The 26133-nt window shown below is 39.6% G+C and overlaps 1 protein-coding gene across 1 annotated transcript in view; it reads left to right on the top strand.

Moving 5' to 3' along the window:
- Window positions 1-17008: 17008 nt before the first annotated feature.
- Window positions 17009-26133, top strand: part of LOC137276744 (adenylate cyclase type 3-like) — a 43539-nt gene continuing 34414 nt past the window's right edge. The window contains exons 1-3 of the mRNA XM_067808382.1: window positions 17009-18043; window positions 18915-19064; window positions 21226-21344. Of these exons, the coding sequence (XP_067664483.1) occupies window positions 17399-18043; window positions 18915-19064; window positions 21226-21344 (914 nt within the window). The 5' untranslated portion in view covers window positions 17009-17398. The remainder of the gene's footprint in view (window positions 18044-18914; window positions 19065-21225; window positions 21345-26133) is intronic.

The following is a 26133-nucleotide window of genomic DNA, read 5'->3' as shown; positions in this document are numbered from 1 at the left end:
GCCGCAGCAATGATCATGTGAGCGTCACATGACTTTTTCGGTCACATGACATTCAAAGCGCGAACAAGACTTTTCAGATGTACCGATATATTCATTTATTATTAGTCAGTTATGGATGCAAGTCTATTTTTCTAATGGTATGGTTTTATTATGGTACCGTCGATAACATCATATTTGGTATTTTCTGTTGCTTTATTCCCTGTAAATAACACAAGAGAAAAACAAACCAGCACTATATACTACATAAGGGTTTGGCACATCCTTAGGGTTGGGGTTTGGAGTTAGGGTTAGGGCTTGGAGTTAGGATCTAGTACTACTATCTTCAGGAAGCGCTAATTAATCTGAAAAAGTGCGCCCAGTAAAGGAAGTATATGAGTTCTCCCCATTATCTGCGCACCTGTGACAAGGTGTCAGTTCGCCTCTCGAGATGCTATTGCTGTCTTGTTTCATTCCTTGATATGGACAAATATGTGTATCACGTGCCATGCCACGTGGTTACAATACACCACACGTCATCATTTCAACTGTTTACAACATCTGTTTTTTTTAAAAAATCAATAGCGATTATATGTTTTTGTAATGGGGTGTGTGGGGGTGGGGTGGGAGTGGATATGGTGAGAGAAAGGGAATTACACACTTCACCTTCCCGAAAGTTTCAACGGTCATTTAATGAACTTGTTTGAGATTAAGTTGATAGTATCAGGGATACTCTACATCCATATATGCTCCCTGATAGTATACACAAATACAAAATCTCTCGTGATGATCAGATTGATGTCAGTTGCCAACATTTAAAGAGGATGATGAAGAATAAGCGGATATGACACATTATGGTAATATGATAAATGAATACCATAATGAGTCCCCACAGCAACATGTGCATGTGCATCTTGTGCATGTGGAACGTATGCATCTGTACGAATTGGGTTCTGACATCCGGGTGGTTGACTGCATGTCAGTGTATTGATACAGCCTGGGAGAGCCACATTTAAGAAAAACAGAGCTGAGAATAGTGTGGCTGAACCGGCAATTGGCATGGTTGAGTGGCTGAGTGGGCTCTCCCGACAATGCAAATCCATGTTACCGTCAATAATGGATATCAAACCAGATGCCTCACGTAGGTACTCAAACACATTTTATGAATCATTTATGATTACACAACCAATAATTTCTTTGAAGCATTTTATCTTATGGGAGGGTCAAAGGAATTCAATGTTTTGTCCTGTTCTGATAACCGTTTGAGATAAAAGCTATATTGTTGCTTCAGTTGTTGTGTTTACATTCATGCTAAAAAACTGTAAACAATTTTTTAGAAGAATAGCCATTTAGTGGCCCAGATGGCCCAGTGGATTGTCTGGCCCAGACTCGATTATTTATAGACCACCGACATGAAACTTGGAATATTGCTGAGTGCGGCGTAAAACTAAACTCACTCACATTCTAGATTCACCGCGGGGCGTCTGTGGAAACATGGTTTTTTGCATTATTACGAACTTGATCATCCGCACTATCTTGTCAAATTATACATGGAAGCGGACATAAAATAATCAACATGACTTAGTGATTGCCACCCGAAATCGCGAAAAAAGAGTCACCTGAAATAAGATTTGATGGTTTGGTTGCTGTGTAACTCTGCAGCAATGTTCCAGCATGTGGCGGCGGTCTGTAAATAACAGAAAATCCAGTGACCAACAGCATGAGCATCGATCTACGCAACTGGGATACGATGACATGTGTCAACCAAGTCAGCGAGCCTGACCACCCGATCCCGTTAGTCACAAGCTTGGGGTGCTGAAGACGATTTACCCAAGTCTTGACGGGACACTCCAAAGTATTTTAATTGGAGTTTTCGATATTGAAAACTGGTGCAGTGTGTGTTAACGAATGGCAAATTAGCACGTTTACTATGTTTAAAAGTTTCATTAGAAAGTATCCATACAGCACTGGCTGTGGATGTACTGTTATCGAGTGTACTAAATCTATAATCTGTTTTGATATAAGTCTCCATTACACGGCATTAGCGTACTTTTTAGGAAGATTCTCTTGGCACAACGTAAATAATCGCCATGTGAATACATACACCAGCTGTCATGGGCAGCAGCAAGTGATAATGGAACCATGGAAAGATATACACTCTGACGTCATTTCACAAGGGGAACTGCTGGTAGTAGTCGCCCCCATCACCCACCCAACCCCCCCCCCCCCCCCACACACACACACACACTCTCGGCTACAGCTACCCTCCAGCTTGTCACGCCCACGCCTTGCTTTGTCTAGCAGTTACGTAAGGTATACTGCGCCAGTGACTTCGAACTTTCATATTTGGGCGTGCCTGTTGGTGGTGTTAACAAGAACAGCTTGATGAACAGAACATTGAACACAGAAGGTGTGATTTGGCGTAGACACCGGGATGCAGAGGGGCACATTTAGTGACTGTGTGGGTGTAGACTGCTGTTGACACCTCCAAGCTTTTATTGGAAGGTGCAATTTCCGAGTTTGTTCTGCGATTTGTATAGATTCTGTTTGATTGCCGCACCCAGTAATGTCCGAGCATTGTTGTGGCGTTCTGTAAATAATCGAGTCACACACACAATCCAATGATCAACACTATGAGCATATCAACACTATGAACATAATTCACGAAGAGAAAAACCGTGGTCACTCGGAGCAAAAAAATGACTCCGTCTTGTCGCCTTCAGCGACCTAAGCGCTCGAGTGTTAAGCAAAACGAGTGACCATGCGGTGTTGGTGATTACAGTAATCACAGGCTAAGGTGGTCCAGACCCCAATGGTTATAGGCTGGAATAATTATCAGGAATGATCCTCACTGCGACTGAAAATAAACTAACCACTAATAAGTGCTATAGACGCGAGAGAAACTACCCACTCACACAGCGCAGTGATGTAACGGCATGAGTGATATTGATCTTACTGAGGACCAGACCACAGGTAGTGATGGTAGCTCTTCTCACCTGAGCGTTAGCCGCTGGACTACTGAGCCGTGGTTACAAAGGCTTCTCAGTGTGCCCAGATGGCTATCTGTAATTGACGTACACAGATGACCCGGCAGGTTGTTTCACTGCGTGTGCATCGTGCACACTTTCCTAATACGAGGTGCTAAACGGATGAATAATTAAGTCGCTTACAACAACGTTGTTTGGCGTAAAGGTCGCACACCTCAATCATGAGGACATCGCCCCAACTGTTACTGTTGTTTCCACGATGTCTGGATAATGGTCAGTTTCGTTCCTTGCAGTAGTGTGTTTTGGCTCAGAGTGGAATTATTTCGGAGTATGTGACTTTGGGATTTACTTGAACATGGAATGATCCCTCAAATGCACGGTAAGTAGGGATATTGTAACCTTTGTTAATGTTTGACATGATCTTACCGGTTGATTTTTTCAGTGAAAGCTGTCTGAAGTAATTATTTTCTTGGATCAGAGGTCATAATCAGGGAACACTGTGGCCTAGGTGTTGTTGTACAAAACAACCATATGACTACCTTAAGTCTATGCAAGGGTATTGGGTTTACGATCGCCTTTGTGCTAAGAGCGCTTTGTACAGCAGGGCCTAGATCCTCGAAGCTGTCTTAGCTCTAAGATAGTCGTAAGTTAATGTTAAAGTATGGCACTTACGACTATCGTAGCGATAAGAGAGCTTCTAAAATCTAGGCCCAGCACCCTAGTGTCGTCTTCAAGCACTAAGATGACCGTAAGTCACTTAGGCGCCATCGGCGCAATGTAAAAGAATGGAGGTTAAGTTTAACGTTAGTGAAGGTTGCATCGTGAAGGGAGGCTCAAGTTTAGGAGTTGTAGATACAATGTAGATCCGACATACAGTAACACTGGTAACTAGGCCATTCGTTAACATCCAGACTGATCTACACCATACAATACAAGTTGACACACAAAGTGTTTTGCTTGAACGACCTTATTCAAACTGTCTGAAACAAATAGATTCTAGGAGCCCTGTTACCCTTTGTTACTAAACAATGGAATGCTATCACCATCCACAATGTTTTATTATTCTGGAGACATGCATGTTGTTATATAATGAAAAAAAAAGAATCAAGATGAGAAACACACTCCTCCTGGCTGGTTACAAAAGCATCACAACATGGACCTTATGTGGCAGAGACGTACTTGTGACTGTCAAAACAAAATGGATACGATTTTAGATTTCTTCCCACAACATTTTAATATACGATAGCATTCATCCCATTTCCTCTTTCCCCAACACGACGTTATAATGACAGTTTGTGAAGAAAAAATGCGTTATGCGTTGCAGCCGAGGTTTTGGTTTTACGGATTTGTTTCGATCTAAAACGAATGGATCGTCTTCTGTGATATGAAGATGTTTATAACTTGTCTCAACATAATAAGGACCAGTGTCTCAAGTTTCTGTCGAAATATTATGTCACGCAACCAAATTTAATCTTATATAAATATATAACCAGATATATTGAAATAAATCGTAACTTAGAAATGATAAGCAATTGGTATTTAACGAGATACAAACATTATGGATGTAGGGCCCGCTCGCACAAAGTGATCTTACTATCACTGAAAGTTTCGCGATATGCCTTCAACCCCCGAGGGAAGCGCTGAGTTGTTTGATTTGCTTGTATTCTTCAGTGTAGACTTACACTTGTCGTGGAACTCGGCCAGTGCTAGAGGCCAAAGCTCCCCTGAACTGTGCACATGGAACAATGACAAGACCAAAGTACTGAATACATACAGTTCTAGTCTTTTCAATTCCAGGTGTAGAACTGTCCTTAGATAGCTGTTTTAAAAAGGGTATAATCTATAAAAAGCGTTAAATATATACAAACAAGATAATCGTAATTATTTCCTACTGACAGTGCCCTCTCCTTGCAATATTCTCTCGCGCCATCGACGAGACCACTCGTAAGTCTATATAACATCATCCAGATAAGTGTGAAATGTGTACATAATGGTCTGTGCAAATCTGACAGCATTGACGGGTAACCTTGATGACGCGGTGACGTTTTGAAAATATCAATAATATGATTTTTTGGTCCACTTATATGAAGGTTGTCAATATATAATGTAAGGACTGTATTTCCTCACTGAATTCCATCGGAAGTCACCATCCAGGAAGTCCGCGTGAATGGTTCAGTGATGAAAGCTACCAATCAAGAGGACACAGTGAATTTCGTGAGGGATATGTGCTGCGGATAGATGACTGGCCAAAATCTCCCTTGGAAACAAATTAGCACGGTAACAAACCGTAGGGTCCTAGACAAATGTTGCATTTAACCACCAATTCTACCCAGATTTCAAACCAGGACCACACCCAATGCTTGTTGGTTGCTATGCAACAATGGTTACATATTCTGTTCATGTAACCGACAAATAGACTTTATAGTATTTGATCAGTGTCCCTACATGGGTTGGCATTATCACTGATGATTAACAAGTTGAGTTCTACAGGAAATGTATTGCTTAGGCATGAGTGAATTTTTGTCTTACCTAAAGCACATTATCACAGGCATTAAGAGTTATTTGTTTATCTATACTTACGAAATAACTAGGTGGATATCTCGAATGGGTGAAATGGTAAGCTCTACCACGGTACGGTACATATTGGAGTACAAGGCACTCGGTCCGTTTCGGTTCGGCATATGAGGTATGATCATAAGGCAGAAAAATGACAAGACCTAAATTTTGCAACGCTTCGGTAACATAAAAAAAATAAAAACATAATCTGCTATTTTGAATGAACAAAATTGTCATTTTATTGCTAGATAGAACTAAATCACTGGAACCTAGGAGCTCACAGTTGTGTGGCCAAATTGCAAATAGCCAAGTATGATTAGAAAGTTACTAACATCACATCAACGTTTGTTGCAGTGAAATCACCACAATGTCCCAGATATATTCATGTTTTGAAACAACAATGCACAAATCAGATCTTGTCGAATGTGACCCACAAATAAAATAAATAAAACAAATTTAATTAAAGTGGTCCGCACCCCCATCTGGATCCGCCCTTGCTTAAAACGGAATAGAGGCCAAGAAAATTGTATTTTCCATTGACATACCAAACTCTGTGAATGCAAATAGAAATGTGTATAGAAAACTTGTAATCAAACATCGTTAGAAAATGTTATGCTACCAGTTATATTCAGCTAGCAATCACAATCAGCAATCACGAAATGGCAATCAGCTGTGAGTACGTTTTGGTCCAATCTACCGCTGATCCAGTTAAAGTTAAAAACGACACGAACGTATACCACCAAAGAGTTTCCACTCAGTTACCAGAATAATTTATATCTCAAGCAGTTATTGTAACAGAGAAAATATATGTTGCTATCTCAAACAGTTACTGTAACAGAGATAATATATGTTGCTATCTCAAGCAGTTACTGTAACAGAGATAATATATGTTGCTATCTCAAACAGTTATTGTGGCAGAGATAATATATGTTGCTATCTCAAGCAGTTATTGTAGCAGAGATAATATATGTTGCTATCTCAAGCAGTTACTGTAACAGGGATAATATATATTGCTATCTCAAGCAGTTATTGTAACAGAGATAATATATGTTGCTATCTCAAGCAGTTATTGTAACAGAGATAATATATGTTGCTATCTCAAGCAGTTATTGTAGCAGAGATAATATATGTTGCTATCTCAAACAGTTACTGTAACAGAGATAATATATATTGCTATCTCAAGCAGTTATTGTGGCAGAGATAATACATGTTGCTATCTCAAGTAGTTATTGTAACAGAGATAATATATGTTGCTATCTCAAGCAGTTACTGTAACAGGGATAATATATATTGCTATCTCAAGCAGTTATTGTAACAGAGATAATATATGTTGCTATCTCAAGCAGTTATTGTAACAGAGATAATATATGTTGCTATCTCAAGCAGTTATTGTAAGAGAGATAATATATGTTGCTATCTCAAGCAGTTATTGTAGCAGAGATAATATATGTTGCTATCTCAAGCAGTTATTGTAACAGAGATAATATATGTTGCTATCTCAAGCAGTTATTGTAACAGAGATAATATATGTTGCTATCTCAAGCAGTTATTGTAGCAGAGATAATATATGTTGCTATCTCAAGCAGTTATTGTATTGAAGAGATAATATATGTTGCTACCTCAAGCAGTTATTGTATAGCAGAGATAATATATGTTGCTATCCTATTAGCATAATGAATGTTCTCTACAAACATATTCGACGTGGTATTTAACACTTTCTCAGCACTTTGAGTTACGTGGCTGGAAACATTTTAGGTAGAAGTCACTATTGACTTATCGAGTACGTGCCACGGTGTTTGTGAAAACAAAATGCTGGCAATTAATTGTGAAACATGACTTCACTGAGTCCATGGGTGACGAGGTGGTATTCAGTTTGTGATTGCTGAGAATAATGTGAAATCGGTGCTCTCTCAGTAGGCGCGAAAAGCGGACCATCACGAACCCGACAAGCGGAAGTGGTGATCGTATAGAATGTGGGGATGCCATTTCACATACATTTCCCCCACTGTTACTCTAAATAGTGGGAATGGAATTAAATGCAATCAAATAAAATGAAATCGAGGGAGATCGTTTTACTATGCGTTTTCTGTCAACATATCGGATGACAATTTCAACACGCGCTATAAGGCGGTGTGATGAATCGTAGGTACTTGGCTGATGGCGTTGGTATATGATAAGGTTGCGTTTTGTTAAGATTGTTATTAATAATTTCCGTTATTCGTCTGATTTAAATAACTGAAAAAAGAAATGGTACCGAGTTACAGATCTGGCATCTGCAGTTGCAGTCTGGGCGGTCTCTGCTTGTAAGGTGAGCAGACGACTTGAAGCGAGCTCGAACTTACTTCCGAGAAAATAGCGGCATAGATTTTGACAAAACGATTTGTTTTCTATACATTTGGAAAAAGTTTTAAAAAAGGTTAATAAAACTACGGCAGGAAAACCGTTTCACCCCTGATATCTCGCATCGCATATGTTTTAAAGAAAGTAGGTGTTTAAAACGAGTGTTTAATACGCGTTTCAACATTGTCCGAACAGAGGCATGGGAGATGGAGATGCAATTATTCATATTCAGTAAGTTGCCATAACTCAATAAGACTTTATTGCTCTACGGTCGTTACATAGACGTAAAACCACAGGGGGTAAACCCTGTCCATGATCAACCGGAAGTCGGTCGCCATCAACTGCCATTTCCCGATCTCGGTAGATAGTGAATCCCAAACTTTGTACGATATTGATATTTCCAAGCTATAAATGTTTATGAAATCGACTTGTCTTATAACCTGAATGACCATGGATTATAACCCCTATATCATTTGATCATGACACGTATTTCATTTACATTTGCAGCATTTCTTGACAAGTCTTTCGGTGCGAATCATAGAAACCGAGAAATCTACCACTTTCCACGTCTTTACATTCAACATCAATTGAATTCATTTAAGTACTGTGCATTTTTAGGCTAAATGCGGTTATGTAGTCCCTGTGTCAAGATTTTAGCTTCTTATGTACAAAACAAGATGTAAGTCCAATAGTTTTGGGTGAACGTCTAATAGATATTACCATACCCAAACTAAGTATTGAACAAAGTACTAATATGGAAGGTGAATTAACAAGAAGCGAAGTTTTGACAGCCTTAAGAAATATGACAAAGGTCCAGGTCCTGATGGTTTTACAGCAGGATTTTTAAAATTCTTTTGGAATGATCATGGTGAATTCTTGATAAGATCTCAAAAGTTTGCTTTATCCAAAAGAAATAAGCGTAAAAGGTTTTTAAAGAATTGGCGGCCACTTTCATATAAGATTGCTGCTGCAACCATTGCCAACAGAATCAAGCCTATCCTCCCACATATCATTAATGAAGACCAAAAGAGCTTTGTCAGTGGAAGATACACAGAAGTAACTAGACTAATTTATGACCTTATGGAACATACCGAAACATATCAAATCCCTGGACTACTCCTTTTGATTGACTGTGAGAAAGCCTTTGATTCGCTACCCGATGTTCTCAATTTCTATCATTTTGGAACATATTTGATTCAGTGGGTAAACCTTTTCTACCATGATATTGAATCTAATGCATTAAGAAATGGCTTGCATCACCTTTCTTTAAAATAGCTCGGGGCTGTCGTCAAGGGGATCCTCTGTCACCCTATGTATTTTTGGTTTGTGTAGAAATTTTGGCCTTAATGGTAGAAATAATAAGCACATAGGAGGAATAAAAGTTGACAATAGTGAACACATTACGTCACAATTTGCTGATGATACCACGATGACACTGGATAGTTCTGAAAGATGTCTTTATTCTGCTTTAAATACATTACAATCCTTTGCAAGATTCACTGAGCTAAAAACCAATATTGAAAAATCAAAGCTAATTTGGATAGGATAAAAAAGAAGAGATCAACACTAAAGTTATGTACAGAATGGAATTTCGACTGGTACCACACTGAATTTACACTTTTAGACATGATCACGTACTCCTTTTGGAGTTTTGAAATCACTTCTGCTTCCTAAATTAAATCCCCTATTTGCAATACTCCCAAATCCTCCAGACCATGCTCTAGATAAACTTCGAAAGCTATGAAGTTTTATATGGAGAGGAAAACCAAAAGACAAAGCTAAAAGGACATTATCGCATCTCTTCCAAAACATGGCGGATTTAAGGTACCCAAAATTAAAGAGACAATTGCTAGCCCAAAGCTTGAATGGGTAAGAAAATTATTACAGAAATCATATATCTTTTTTTAGACAGATAACAGGTAAAATTTACCTATGGTCCAGCAGATAGTAATTATATACTATCCCCCAAAAAGAAACGCATAGATCGGAAATCTGTTGCGAAAATGTTGTGTTTTGAAACATGTATAACTCGTCCACAAATAGATTTTCGTGTATGGATTTTTACACCAGTTTAGAAGAAGGTGATGTCTATACAACCAATTGGATACTTTTAGACAACGGAGACGCTGAACGTGATAGTGATGACGTAGCACGACCCGACGTCGGGGATGATGGCTCTCAGACCAATCTCTTTCAACCTGTTCCGCACAATTTGACCGGATATCCTGCGAAGTACAAGCACCCAAGCTGCTGTGATCTCACCCGTGGCAGTTCGATCACACAACTGTAGTACCCGAATGTACCGATCTTGAACTGCATTGGTAACTCGAGGTCTGCCTGTACAGGGACGGTCAATTGTTACACCTGTTTGGCTGGAACGAGCTGCAACCCCTGATATCTTGCTAAGACTAACATTAAGACTAACATTAAGGCTAACATTAAGACTAACATTAAGACTAACATTAAGACGCCGGCAACAAAAGATTGGTAATCTCCAGCGCGCAGTCTTTCAATGGCGTCGTTCCGTGTCGCCGAGTCAAGACGTTGCCTAGTGATTTGACCTTGAAACCCCTTCAAAATTAATGCCAATATTCAAAAGTAATCTCGATTTTTATTGTCAGATAATGCATGCTCTTTGCTGCACTATTCCAACTGGCAGGTGATTTCTGTTGCGGTGTGGCGATGCCTCTTTAATCCGTGTCAGAAATCTCATCAAAATCAACATTTCAGGGTAAAACCGATCTTTTACTAGTGCAATTGTGAAAACCATGACATCAACACTTGTCTTACATATTTTGACGACTTAATAGATTTTTTTTCAAAATACAAATCGCCTGTGCGTTTCTTTTTTTGGATAGTATATCAAAATTGTTGTTACTCCATCCTTAACTAATCCGTTTTGGAAGGATGTGTTACTTGCTTGGACCTGGTTCATATCTAAGTATAAAGATACTACTACAAGTGAATTTGAAATCCAGTCACAGGCTATCTGGTGTAATGACGACATACCGATACTAGATAATAAACCTGTTCTGCATTCATACTGGTATAAGAAGGGAGTTGTATTTGTATCCGACATGCTGACAGCAGAAGGGAAATGATTTGATGACTTTATGGATCTATTCAAACTCAAAACTAATTTCCTGAACTATGAAGGTGTCAAACAAGCAATTACTACTTATATGTTAAAGGCAAATATTTCACATTTCAGAACCCTGGGCACTAAACCGACACACCCTTTTAATTCGCCTAAACTTAAATTCAGTGGAAAAGGTAACAAATATTTCTCTGAAACACTCCCGTGCTCTAAATTCAAAACAAAATGCTATAATAAAAACTGTGACAGCTTGAATCTAAATATTTAATATTATCCCATGGAAATGCACTGATCTAAGATGGTTACAATACAGAATTATTCATAAAATTCTACCCCCAAAACAGCTTTTGGTTTAAGATAAAATATATAGACTCTCCCATATATAGTTTTTGTAAATATAAAATATCAATTACCTATCTCTTTTGGCACTGTGAAATTGTTCAAAATATGTGGAAAAAAATCGTCATGGCTCTTAACTGACTTGTGTATTCCGTTGCATTTCACAAAGCAGAATGTCTTGCTTGGGATCAAAGGGAAAAACAATAATTCAGTTAATGCCAGAATACTTCTTGTGGAGCAAGTTATCCTAAGACACAGTAGAAATTCAACTGTATTCTTTATGAGTCATGTGAAAAGGGAGATAAGTAAGTGTTATGATATTACAAAATATGTTTGTTCCTCTTCTTGTGGTGTTAACAAATTCTTTTCATTTTGGTCATCTCTACATGCACTTTTCCAGCACTATAAGGAGAGCAGCGATGGATAATTTCGTCAGTGTTATCTATGTTATCTATGTTATCTTTGTGTCACATACATCTATCCGACCGTCCGTCCATACATCCATCCATTCATGCATACATACATCCATTCATGCATGCATGCATGCATACATACATACATACATACATACATACATACATACATACATACATACATACATACATACATACATACATACATACATACATACATACAGCATGCAGCTGTGTACTGAATGACATATTTAGTCTGTTGTTACTCATTTCAATCTACGCAAACTTTTATTACGATACTACTGAAATATTCTGAAATCTTTGCAAGAACCTCATTTAAGATACCTGGGGCATCTGTTGTCCTTAACGTTTTTTCAACCTTGTCCAAACTGTTAAGTTAACCTTCGCCCTCTCGCTTTACATCACCATTATGAGATTAAGTGACCTGTGTTTTAACCCCACTCATAAAACAGAGAAAACTTCGGTGAAACAACCTTTAACCGATTCTCTGGGATTGTTGAATCTCACATCCGTATCTCATTTGAGTCCTCCAGATCCCGTTAGTCGCCTCTTACGACAAACATAGTCGCCTTTTATGGCAAGAATGGGTTGCTGAGTAATGAACTTTACAGAAGAAACAAACAGAAATTCACTTCAATGTTTATTCGTCAATGTGCATATTGCATCTGTCGTGTGTTTTCTGAAGCTGTAGCTGAAGAGCGTAGAAGAAAATCTCTGAAAGGTTTTACTGAAAACTCTGTGACACCAAGTTATAGGAAACGTTTTAACGTTGTGAGGAGCCCAAAGTACAACATTTCCTGAATGTTAATTATCAACGTTGCTATTACGTTGTGACGTTACGTTATAGAATAGCAAAATACTAACGTTATGATAATGATTTTACCAGTCTACGACCAAGTAAGGTGATCCAGTTCTTTCAATGACACCTATAAGAAGTTCGGTGACTCAGACGTGGGATCCTCCTCTGTATGTAAATGGGTCTGATGTACCCGACTTGCCACATGTTTGGATTTCTACGGGAATTTGTATTTTCAAATGCTTTTGTTTGGCGTATTTTCTGACTGCAACATCCGGGATTGAGCATGAACGGGGCTTACCCCTTGTGAATATGCATAATGCAATACACACTCCTATTGTCAAAAGTCACGATGACAAAGCAGTTTTAACGGAAAAATATTCAATAAAATAATATCGTTAAGGTCGAATGACGAGCCCAACAATTTACCAAACGATACATTGTAATAAAAGGATAAGAAATCAATCGGCAGATTACAAGCTGCACCCACTGTCACTCCAAGGTGCGACACGGACTAGTGGCGGTGGCAAGATGCTTCTTGTCTCAGCAACCGTTTGACTGACAGTTAAGCGGCATGGAGTTCACTATATAAAGGTGCGTTTCTAGAATTAACTTTCAGCAGAAAAGGGTGGTGCGCAGCCATGCATCCCCGTCTTGATCAGTCTGTGCATTACCCTGAATATACAAGTCCTCATGTGTTTATTGACATGTTAGCTGAGTGACCTGCACACTGATATTTCTTGCAGTTTATATTTTGTTGTCCACTTTGAATACATAACGATGCAATCTGGTTAGAGAAGACGAATATTCCCTTTAATGCATGACGTTTCTTTATGGAAAGAAGATGTTATTCATAAATACGTGTCATGTATTCATGTCCGTCAAACTTCTGAATGCCTTTCAAGAACTTCAGTATTCATTTGTGTATATTCTTTGAGGATACGAATTTGCATTGTAAAAGTAGTTGAAGCATAAAGTGCAACAAAACAGTCACCGTGGGATATTTAAAATATTCATTTTATACATATGCTATGGTACCATGTGCATCCAGAAACACGTTGCTCCTTAACATTCATATACGTCAGAGAATCATATATTCATGTGCAATATAGTTTCCAAATTCTGCTAGCTAGTCGCGCTAGTTCTGAATGAAATTCACTATCATACAACAGTATTCACCAGCCTGAAATTTGAATGTAGAAATAAAGCAAGATCTCTTAAAAATATATGAGAATAAGATATTGTGAGCATGACACGGGTTTCATCATTAAGTTGCGAACATTTGAACATGATGAACATGATGAACATTTTGTGTCAGGCCATAATCATGCATAAATCTGAAATTCAAAGAGTGATGTATTTACAAAAATGAACGCATGAAATTTCACTAGTCAGTTGGGCATGTGACCTACGAGATCTCCTGGCCAAACTGGAATTTTTCTAGGCACGAACCAGCGGGCCAGTAGCTATTTCGCACACTGGTTCAACTGCTGTTTTTCATTTTCCTCCCATTGGAATCATTTCCGTGTGTCTACATTCTTTGACCTCGATCTATTGGTAAACGCTACAACGAATGTATCTTTCAATATATTACAGTCACGTGACGGCATGTGGATTTGTTAAAATATTGTTCTTTTGACAAAATAACGACAGGCCGATACTTGTAATGAACGTTATCAATAGCACAACTGAGCAAACCGATAGCTCGATCAGTTTCTGAATACCTGCGATCTTTATTAAAAATTGTTAGATTAGACATGTCCCAGCTGTTTCCAGGTAGATACTGGCAGCGACAACGTTTACCAGATACTTTTGAATTCGGACGGCTGTGGAAGCACGTGCGTGAACCTTAACCGGCAATCAGTGAGTTATTGTTTTAATGTGATATAATCATGATAATACGTGATTAATGTGATACATTAATATGATTCGTGATTCTGAATACCAGGGTCCCTGTCAACAAAGCGTTCGTAACGTTCCGACCTGTCGTAACTCTAAGGTTTATTATAGGCTTACAAACGTCATAACGTTTCGAGGATCGGGAAACTGGATCCAAGAATAACCCTCTTGTCGGTGATGGGTATCCTAGAACTGACCTTTAACAATCAATCTTTTTCGTACGAGGCGATTAACTCGCAGACTTGGATGATCTACCAATCGCATCTCAGTTGCGTGGAGTGATACATACGACGCCACTCACTGGCTTTCTGATGAATACCTATTTGTTTACATACCGCCATCTTACACCTGGAATATTGCTGAGGGCGGTGTTAAACAACAAACAAACACTACTAAGTGTACATTTGTATGCATGTGTGCACTAGTGTGTGTACGGTGTGTGGAGCTAGCGGGGTGGGGGGGTGTTCCACAATCTTCTGTTGAATTTCAAGTTCTGAGCTATTAGTGCATTGGAACTGAGGCATTATCCCTTTGTGGCCATGACAGGTGTGAGTCGATGTATATGCTGCTAGGACCTTAAGCCTTGTCCCTTCACAGTGGTAAGAACGATTCATTAATCTTAAGAACGATCGCTACTACATGTGTTTGTAGTCAGAGCCATGAAAGATTTTAAATGCGAAAAATTATAACGTTACACACATATACATTCAAACAAACATAATGTGCTCAATGTATGGAGGTATGATCGGGATCCCGAGAAAACAGACCCCTCCCCCTCCTCCTCTCCCCTTCCAAAATCGAGAAAACGGCCACCGAGCAGGAGAGAACGGCCTCCGAACTCTCGGAAACGGCCAACATAGTTGCATCAAAGGAGATTATGTGATTATATATATCCTAAATAATTGGGATTTACTTCATTGCGGATAAGCTTTTAAGAATTGATTGGTTTTGTTAAGTTTCTACCTCCATAGCGATTTAACCTTAGAAGTCCGATTGGTTGTTTCGACAGTCACAAGGAACAAACAAATTTGATTGATTGTGGAGGAGGTGACGTCAGACACGCTTGACCCTGATCATCTAGACGGCATCCATTTATATCGCTTTAAGAAAGAATTGAAATAGTGTTATTTGATTGATAGGGTTCTTATCTGTTCTAGGTATCTCTTAAGCATACGTATGGCCACAATATTATCAATAGCAAGAAACTATGTAAAAACATAGCATGTTAGTATATTTTACATTGCTCTGAAACAAACAAATGAAGAGCGGTAAATAAATAATGCATAAGTAAAACTTGTAGATGTACGATATGAAACCATGACAGTGTTATCATTGCTATTATGGTACTTATTTATAGATGCATAAAAGTAACCTAAAATATATACATGCAGTTTTATGTATTATGGAGTAACTTTATATATATTTATTGCATATACACCTGCAGAAATCACTGTATATATCCACACACTGCTGTATTCATTCATCACCTCATGCTTGAATGCCATAAAAGGTGACTGTGCTTGTCGTAAGAGGCGACTAACGGGATCGGGTGGTCAGCCTCGTAGACTTGGTTGACACATGTCATCGGTTCCCAATTGCACAGATCGATGCTCACTGGATTGTCTGGTTCAGACACGATTATTTACAGACCGCCGCCATATAGCTGGAATATTGCTGAGTGCTGCGTAAAAATAAACTCACTCACTCACTCACTCATGCTTGAAAACGGGATAAGTATCTATACCGAAACGTCACTTTTTGCACAATGAAGAAGTTCATCATTCATTAAAAAAATTCACGAAAACATCCATGTCCAGCCAGTGCCCCGTCACAAACACATGCAAAGACAAATCAATTATTCACCTGGAAAAAAAAACCAGCAAAAAATAGTCAGAGGTGGTATAATTCAACACTGTGAATAGTTACACCCACAAAGGGAACTATGTTCACTACGACTACGTACGACGGCTGTCGTACCTCAAAGTTTAAACATACTTTAGTCAGTATTGACAGGGATTGGGCACAAGTTATTCACCTTATTAAACCCCGCTTCTGACAATTACTTGAAAAAAATATGTAATGGAAAATGAACATACGGGTTACACATTAATTGAAACGCTTACTGCGTACAATGAATTTAGACTTGCCGTAAAATATTTTCCTATATACTTTGTGTCACACTAAGACTGCCGCACAGAGTGGTGTCAGTATCTCAGCTAACGTTTAGGACTTTAAAGCCTTCTATCAAACCAAACCGACAGCTGACATACTTTGGACATGGTTGGTATGTTCTACCATGTTTCCTCGGATACCGTAACATAGACTTACGACAGTCGCAGTTCTACCTTAGCTTTGTGAAACAAATAAAAAAGAGATACACTTAATGGACATCGCAGAGCTTTGCATGTCTGAAAACGGTTAGCGATTTCGGGCCTTCGACTTCTAAGAGATCGTTAACTATAGGCATCTTTGATAAATGCTAACATCACTGGTAGTCACGTTTAAACCACTGATACTGAACATGATTTATGGACTTTCGGGTTAATCAATAATTTTGCATTATCATCGTGTGTTTTTGTTGCAGATACAACATGGAGGAAACAGATTCAAGTACAAATTCCCCAATGGGTCTGCGTATTGCGTTACCCTAATGGATTGTATCATTTGACTCACCTAATGTGATCAACAAAGCATCCGGATACGTCAATCATGTGGAAGAACATTGACATATACATATGTTCATTCCACAAGGAGTAAGACGGTATTATTTCCAAGTAAATAAGTGATGGTTTTGTGATTGGAGGCTGTTGCTTTTTGTGATTCCCGATATCGGATTTCGATGATTACCAGTCTTGTAATTGCAACTGGTGTCATTTGAACCTTCGCGAACAAAAGAAAAAACACGATTGTATCAAGGATTAACTATAATAACACTTCTCGATGAACCAGCTGGTCATTCAGTTAGTTCCTCAACATGACGAATGGCGATGTCTCTGACAACAGCAAGACGTGTGACGGCGTCATTGATGTTCCAGTGAAGGTCATGCATATTATGAACGCCCGTGTGGGGCCACTGAAAGACCCGGAAGTCATGTCAAACGATCCTACTGGCCGGTTATTCACCCACTTCCGGAACGTCATGGACGAGAAGCTGTATCGTATTTATTATAAACGACAGAAACTGCATCTGGTTGATTCGTTTGTGTTGTTGTCATGTATTTTCGACGTATATGTGCTCATCATGGCCATTCTGAAATATTCGGAAAACGAAATTACCAAAATAGCAATTGTTGCATTGCTTTTATTTGTCAATATAGTTATATTTGTCCTTTGCCACATCCAGAGGCTATTGGTGGTTGTGCGATCTAATGTGGTGTATGTGATCTGGATATTATTGATCATTCAAATATTTTTCGACTTGTCTTGGAACTCAAACTCAGGTTTACCTAGCGAGGGAGTCACGTGGATTGTGGTGCTCGTATACATGACCTATGTAATGCTTCCGGTTACGCTAGCGCTGTGTATTTTGCTCTCTTGCTTGGTCAGTGTAGGTCACGTGTGTGCTGTTAGCATCATCTGGATCCAGAAAACAAACAACGTCACTCTTCTAGGAAATCAGGTGTGTTGCTTTGTCAGATTCACTATTTTTTTTATTGTAAACGAGTCAAATTGAGAGAGAGGTAGAGAGAGAGAGAGAGAGGGGGGGGGGGGACAGAGAGACAGAGAGGGAGAGGGAGAGAGGTAGAGAGAGAGGTAGAGAGACAGTGAGACAGAGATAGACAGAGAGAGGTAGAGAGAGAGACACAGAGAGAGGTAGAGAGAGACAGAGAGAGAGGTAGAGAGGGAGAGAGAGACAGAGATAGGTAGTGAGGGAGAGAGAGGTAGAGAGAGAGACAGAGAGAGGGGAGAGAGGTAGCGAGAGAAAGGGTAGAGAGAGAGGTAGACAGAGAGACAGGGAGAGAGGAAAGAGAGAGAGAGACAGAGAGAGGTATAGAGAGGTAGAGAGACAGGGAGAGAGGCAGATAGGGAGAGAGAGAGAGAGAGACAGAGAGAGACAGAGATAGGGGGGAGACCGGGACTGGAGCTGGTTGTGTAGAGGGAGGGGGCATTGAGTTTCACATAACATGCAGGTGGTGTCACTTCGGGTGTTTTCTAACGCCACATCCAGCAATATTCTAGCTATGAAGCGGCGGTCTGTAAGTAATGAGCCAGTCTGGACCAGACAACCCAGTGATCAACAGCATGAGCATCGATCTACGCAAATGGGATACGATGACATGTGTAAACCCAGGGAGCAAACCTGACCAGCCGATCCCGTTAGTCACCTGTTAGGACAAACATGGGTTGCTGAAGACCAGTTCTAACCCGGATGTTCACAGGTATTCAGCACAACGACCCTAATTAACGGAAAGGCTCCATTAGATCCATTGGCGATCGATGTCCTCACCTGTTTAAATGACCGGTGTCCAGATATTTATTGTTGTTGACAGGTCGGAGCCAACATCCTGCTTATCACCTGTGCCCACGCTCTAGGCATCATCTCGTACGTCTTCTTGGACAAACAGCAGAGAAGGTCGTTTGTCCAGACCAAGTCCTCATTAAGCGTCAAGGTCACCATCGAGAAGGAATCTAAACAACAGGTAACAGTTAACCACACTGAAATATAACTGAATAAGGAAGTGACGTCGAATGCTATACAAGTGAAACATAGCAGGCTGCAGTCTTCCAGCAACGTCACGGAACCCGAAAATAGTCTTTATTCAGGAAATCCGACTAAATGGATGCAGATGGAGTCCAAATGGATGTCTCATTTGTAGAAATGCTTAGCTCAACGCTTTTCCTGATTTATTCCTCAACCTGACATCTCGACAGTGTAAAGGTTTGGGTTGATTTCCAAAACAGGACTCATTTGTGTCAAAGCAGTGCAAATATGCAGAAAGGTGCGTTTAACTTAAATATGTATGTGACTATCAGCACTAATTCCTCACGAGTTGTGTAACTATTCTATTGAACAAGTCAAGAATAGTCAAATGTAGTCACTTTGATCTTAAACCTTAGTGATATTATTTATGATGATGTTTATTTATATTGCCGATTGTCTGCAGATGACCCTTTTCGGCAAGTCGTTATTCACCAGTCCTATATATTCATTTCTAAGCACGCGTTGCAAGTGCGTGCGGTTGTGTATGTGCTCTTGGTAGAAATGAGTATGTGATGAAATTTGAGTTAGTCTGTCGTGTAACGCCGCTTCCAGCAATCTTCCAGTTACATTACGACGGTCAGTAAATATTTGACCCTTACCAGACGATCCGGTGATTGAAACCATGAACATCGATCTACGTTATTCGCTTACGATAACACGTGACAAGCAAGTCTGTGAACCCATCCTGTCAGTCATCCCTTACGACAGTCATGGATTTCTGAACACCGAGGCACACATTACTACGAAGCTTAATGTAAAATTAGGAATATAGCTTGGTTAACGCCGCTTTGAGAAATATTCCAATTATATGACGGCGGTCTTTAAATTATCATGTCCGAACAAATACAACGTTATCAATAGCATGAACATTGGACTAGACCAATTCTAACCTTGATCTTCACGGATATGAATACGAGTGTAGAAGCACATTGATAATTATGTCTTATACGATGATAACAATCGTCCAAAAACGGGTTTCTTGTGACCTAATGTTCCATGACTGTGTGTTGTGTAGATATCCGTCTGAACGCAAGACAGTGAAAATCGCCTTGTATAATCCGTATGGAGGACAGGTGTACTCAATGCTTCATTGTTCTCTATTCATATCACACGTGACATCCACTGACCTTATATGGAGTTACGTCGCACGACATCACCCATCACCTGTCGTTCAAAAGGTCTATTCAATACTGTAGCCATGGTGACAGCAATGCAGTAATTAGAACTAAATCGAACAACATAGGACTTTTTCTGGAACTTTTTCATTGAGCATTGATCCAATATCACAGTTTGATATGACTTATTCTAGATGTTGCTGTTGCTTCATTTTCTGTGCAGAGACAAATTAGAAATACTATAAAGAATTTTGGCAAGACGTTAGTGCTATTGATGAAGTAGTCGCTATTACTTGCCGGGGCACTGAGGGTAGCCTAATGGTTAATGTCTTCGCCCGTCACGCCGAATACCCTGGTTCGATTCCCCACATGGACACAATACGTGAAGCCCATTTCTACTATCCCCCGCAGTGATATTGCTTGAATATTACTAAAAGCGGCGTAAAACTAAACTCACTCATTCACTCACTCACTCATTCGGGATTATCTACCGACTGTGGACAATGATCCTAATTAGGGGAAATACAAATACAGAACAGTCATCCATCCAAATCATATTACATAGCTATTTGTAATGAAGACCCGCGATTCGCTGTACAGAGTTGCGTCCCTCGCCTACGATCAATGTGGGTTCGAAATTCCGGTTCTGTTATCATATGTCGACCGATTTATCAGCAAAGAAACCATGTTCATTTAATTGACGAAATTGACTGAGATCCACATCACTACGACAAGCCGCGAATACTCCTGATGATCACTGGATTGATTGATCACTGTAATATTGCTGATTGCGGCGTTAAACAATAAACAAACGTTAAATGTGGCGTTAAGCCAAAATAATTCACAGAACTGATTCACCTTGTTCCATCCAGCCCTATACGGGCATTGCAAATCAAACTTGATTCAACGTGTTTGAAATTTTTAAACCTCTACCGTTTCTCAATATTCCTGGTAATCAATCACTCGCTGTGATATTTTTTTCAGGAACGTCTTTTACTGTCAGTTCTACCAAAGCACGTTGCTAGCGAGATGTTGCGAGACTGGGGCGAGGGTGCAGACGGTCAGTTCCGAAAAATATTTTTGACCAGATATGAAAACGTGAGGTGAGTGTGATCTCAGCTATGACTGTATATTGTACGACATACACGCACGTGAGACGGGGTGTACCTTGTGTCTGCGACCCGTCTGTACTTCACAACATGGATGGCGGATTATCTCTTCAATGTAAATATTTATTTGGAGCAATATTCCAACAGCTTTAGCCTTTGGTTCGGGTTCGATTCCCAACATGGGCACAATGTGTGACGCCCAGCTCTGGTGTACAATGATATTGCTGGAATAGTGCTAGACGCGACGTAAGCCATACTGGCCCACTACCTCGGTGCAGGTCTCTAATGATAAAAAAGTGTTTTTGATTTTACATTTCGCATGTCATATCAAATGAACAAAACTGCAGACAATAAATAACAGAGAGAATATGGACAAAAAGCAGTGATAATCTCTAAAACTTACAACAGCTGTTTTGTTTTCACTGTATGTGAAGCCCATAGAAACGTGACGTCATGGCAACGCATTGTCCCAAATAACTGAGACGACGTCATCGCCAAGGCTTGGTACATGGTCACTTAGCAATTAATGCGTTCGTTGGGTACAAACAATATGTGTTTCCTTCTCTGTTCTACGTAGATGTACTCGCGAGATAATCGCACAAACTGTGAGTTTAACAAGCAATCTCAGGAGGGACGAATGTTGACTAGGTTCGTTCATGATGATTAATACAATCTAATGAAACAAGCACTGCTTATGGCGTGGTCGATGAATATGTAATGGACAAAATGTGCTTGTAATCTGTGTGTCTATACACATATGTCAACACATTAGTGAGTAGAGTGCCCCAAACATTTACCCTGAGACATTCCGCTGACGCGTTGCATACTTGGTTGCCTATGACACGCTGTCTCCATGGAGATTAAACTTTGGTGCATTACGTATTCGCGATACTGATAATATAAAATACGCATCTAGCTCAAAACCCACTTAATCTCAATTGTAGGATTATTAAAAGGGTTACAATCAAGGCTGACAGGTAATGCTCGCAGTTGCATGCCGGACACACCTGCAATCATTGCGGGTAACGTTATAGCAAATGTTGACATGTGATTTCTGAGGCAAGATTCTTCGCAACATTTACCATTTTTGCCATTTTGTCACTGGCATTTTGTTGTTCTGCTGCTATATTGCCTTTTTATTTGTATCTCCATTTTATATTTAGTGCTTTGATAAGATCGTTGTATCCAGTTGTATTTGGTTTTTGAGAGCAGTTACGTTCAACATACAATCGTTGATCATGTCACATTCTTTTATGTTTGTTGGTTAACCAATAATTTCAGATTTTTAATCAGCAGGTAACATCTGTCAGCAATGCACACAAAACCAATAGAGCTCATCCAAATTTCCGGGAACATTGATGTTTGATGCTAGCGCAAAATAAAAAAACCCCGAAAAATATTCAGTCGATGGTGTTTCAGTTGAAACAAGTACCGTAGTTTTTCGGTTTCTTTTCGGAAACTGTTTAAGCCTTGTGACGCTATGAGAATGCTTCCAATGTTTTGGTCAAATCCAGCAGTCAGTGGGTATTGTGAAGATTACAGTAAACTTACAGCTTCGCTGTCATTTCATATCTGATGATTAATGCACGACACGAATTTTCGCAATGTCTATAATAAAAATAGATGTTCAGGTTTTATCCATGCTACAGAACCATGCTAGCTATTCTCGAAACGTTCGTAGCCGGCTTACGAACGCCTTAAACGCTATTCTTAACGCACTGGCTAGCATCAAAGATGATTATCATTATACCCATTATATACACAGTTCATTATCAAGGCTATGGCTGACAACAGTTAACGCGCCACCATATATACAACAGCATACCGTTGTGCTTGGCCTTTGGTATTAGGATAATCACATCATACAATTTATTGGCCTGAACGTGTTTTCATTTCTCGAGATCAGCAATTATGAAATCGTTCCAAAGAGACGCTGATGTGTTTAGACACTGGCAAATAGTGGGATGTAGATGAAAGTATACTAAACAGTAAAACAAAAGCAAAAAAATGAAATCTTATAAAAGTTAGCGTTGATATTTACTTTTTTACATTAAAACCTGGCAAAAAGTAACAGAGTTGCGCTTTTTTTTCTGTTCAATATATATGTGTTTTGGCCCCCTTGTGAGACAAAAACACCAACATGTTCAACTGTATAACATTGTATTGAAGCGCTATTTGGAAGTTTATACCAAAATATTGTTAATGATGGGCCTTTTTTTATTAAGGTACCCCGGCAAATCAACCCACACCCTGATCCCCACCCATATTTGACTGCCTGGCCTCTCTCAGTATTCAAGATCCCTGTCGTATCATCTGTATATATTCTGTCTCAAACAATCTCCCAAACCAGTGCCCTCTTCTCCCATCTCACGCCCGTAAGACCGTTAAGTGACGTCAGAATAATTAATACACGAGGATTGTTTTTCCTTGGAAAATGTTACCAGCTCCTCCTATGAATATTAATTTATATTTACATAAAGTATTGAATTATTGATCAAATAGGTGTGGTGTTTGTTGAGAGAATCCAACCATGAGTAACCTTTTCATCCTTAAAAATAAATAAAAAAACAGTACCAAACGGATTCATTCTGTGTTAAAACTAGGGAGTCCACAAGCAGGCAACTTTATTTCCACTAGATTTCATGTAGGTGAGTCTGGGCAGCTAAGTTTATGGCAATGTTAGTGACTTATGGTAACAATGGCGTAACTTTCCATTAAAGCAAGCTGTATTAGAATAATGTTGATTGAGCGATTGAGTTTTAATTTTACGCCGCTTTTAGCAATATTTCAGCAATATCACGACGTTCACCAGAAATGGGTATTGGGAATGAAACCCTGGATTTCGGCGTGACAAAGAAAACCCTTAACCACTAAGCCACAACGTCGTCCCTAGAATAATGTTTTGTATCAACCAGTATTTGATTATATTATACCTTTCGTGGGGTGGTCCTGTGGCTCGCTTATCTAACAGCGGCGTGGCCACCCCCTCCACGCACGACATCTTCATAATATAATCACGTGCACCATCATCTCACCAAAACAAAACAATTTCCGATGATCAATGATAGTACTTTTGTAATTCTTAACAGCACTTATGTGTTATCATAATCCAAATTAACTCACATACTGGTATTTAAGTCAGTATGATTACAGTCTTTTGGCTTATCGACCACATGGAAATCTGATAAGACAGGTGCGAACTCTAGGACAGATGGGTTAAATGAATGGGCACAGGTGTTTTGTGTGAACGTGTGGGAGTAAATCTACCCAATGGAGGGGGAAAACAGGTGGCAACGGAAGCCAAGATCAAGGTGAGAATCAGGGCGAATGTCACTTCCTGGAAATGTGATTAGGGTCTATTTGTGACCTGTTCAACTCAAACGCACCCACACACGAACCAATACAAGTACGATCGTTCGCTCAAAATCACAAACGTACATACATAGGGTATAAAACTCCCCAAATCTTCAGCAATGCAGACCACAGTGCCGGTAAGATGTAATACTTGCCAGCCCTGACCAAAATTTACCTCCCCACAAAATATCTTCATATACAAGTCTAAATTTGGAAGTCCGTATTGAAAATAACTCTTCCCAAGACCAAGCAGTCTGACAGACGCTGACATAAAACCAAACGAATTGGTATTCGAATTTATGCTGTTTTGTTTTGAGATAGAATTTGATGACGTATTTCGAATAGTATCGCTTCTGTCCGGAAAATGGTACTTTTCATAAATAATGATTATATAACCTCATTACATGCCTCGTTAAGTTTAGGGTGGTCCCCACACTCCCCGAATGTTTCATTATCGCAGTAATACTCGCCCTAGTGTTACCTGATTTTAACGCCCTATACAGGTACTCTGTTAACAAGTGGTATGTTCAGGTAAATGTGACACCGACACATCGCTTTGAAGCACTTTTCCATCAGGTCTCTGTAGTCTATAGGAATATCGTTATCCGACCGGGGTTGTAGTGGAAGCAGTTCAATCGAAGTATATTGAACGATATATTACACTAACACAAACAGGAACCTTTGTGTAATGTGATCATTGGCAGGGAGATGACAAACGTGACCCCAATTAGGCATCGAGGTAATGGCGGATGAATTCACCTGTAATTAATTATCTGGACAGGTGAATCAATATGGACGTGCACCTACCAGGTAACGGAGCTCTCGGTGGTTATGTCGTTTGATCTTGCCTACGCCTTGTTAACAAAGCGTCCAGTACAGATGCAGAGACTTTATTTAGCACTAAATCAAGTCGACTGATCACACTGTAACAGCTGGTAATTTTGATGGGAGTTGCTGGTCACTTTACCCTAGACGGCAAACCCTGATTACGTTAATAGTGCAATATTACACAGCTAAGATGCAGACTTAGTTAGACATTATGACTGAGATGCAGACTGTAAGTAGGTAGTGTCACATTACAGAGCGGAGATGCTGACAGTAAGTAGGTAGTGTCACATTACAGAGCGGAGATGCTGACTGTAAGTAGGTAGTGTCATATTACAGAGCGGAAATGCAGACTGTAAGTAGGTAGTGTCACATTACACAGCTGAGATGCAGACTGTAAGTAGCTAGTGTCACATTGCAGAGCGGAAATGCAGACTGTAAGTAGGTAGTGTCACATTACACATCTGAGATGCAGACTGTAAGTAGGTAGTGTCACATTACACAGCTTAGATGCAGACTGTAACTAGACATTATGACTACACAGCTGAGATGCAGACTGTAAGTAGAGACTATGACTTTATTCAGCTGACGTGCAGACTGTAAG

This window comes from Haliotis asinina, chromosome 3 (genome assembly GCF_037392515.1).
Source record: "Haliotis asinina isolate JCU_RB_2024 chromosome 3, JCU_Hal_asi_v2, whole genome shotgun sequence".
NCBI classification, from domain to species: Eukaryota; Metazoa; Mollusca; class Gastropoda; order Lepetellida; family Haliotidae; genus Haliotis; species Haliotis asinina.
The sequence above is the reverse complement of the archived record's forward strand: the minus strand, read 5'-3'. Positions and strand labels throughout refer to the sequence as shown.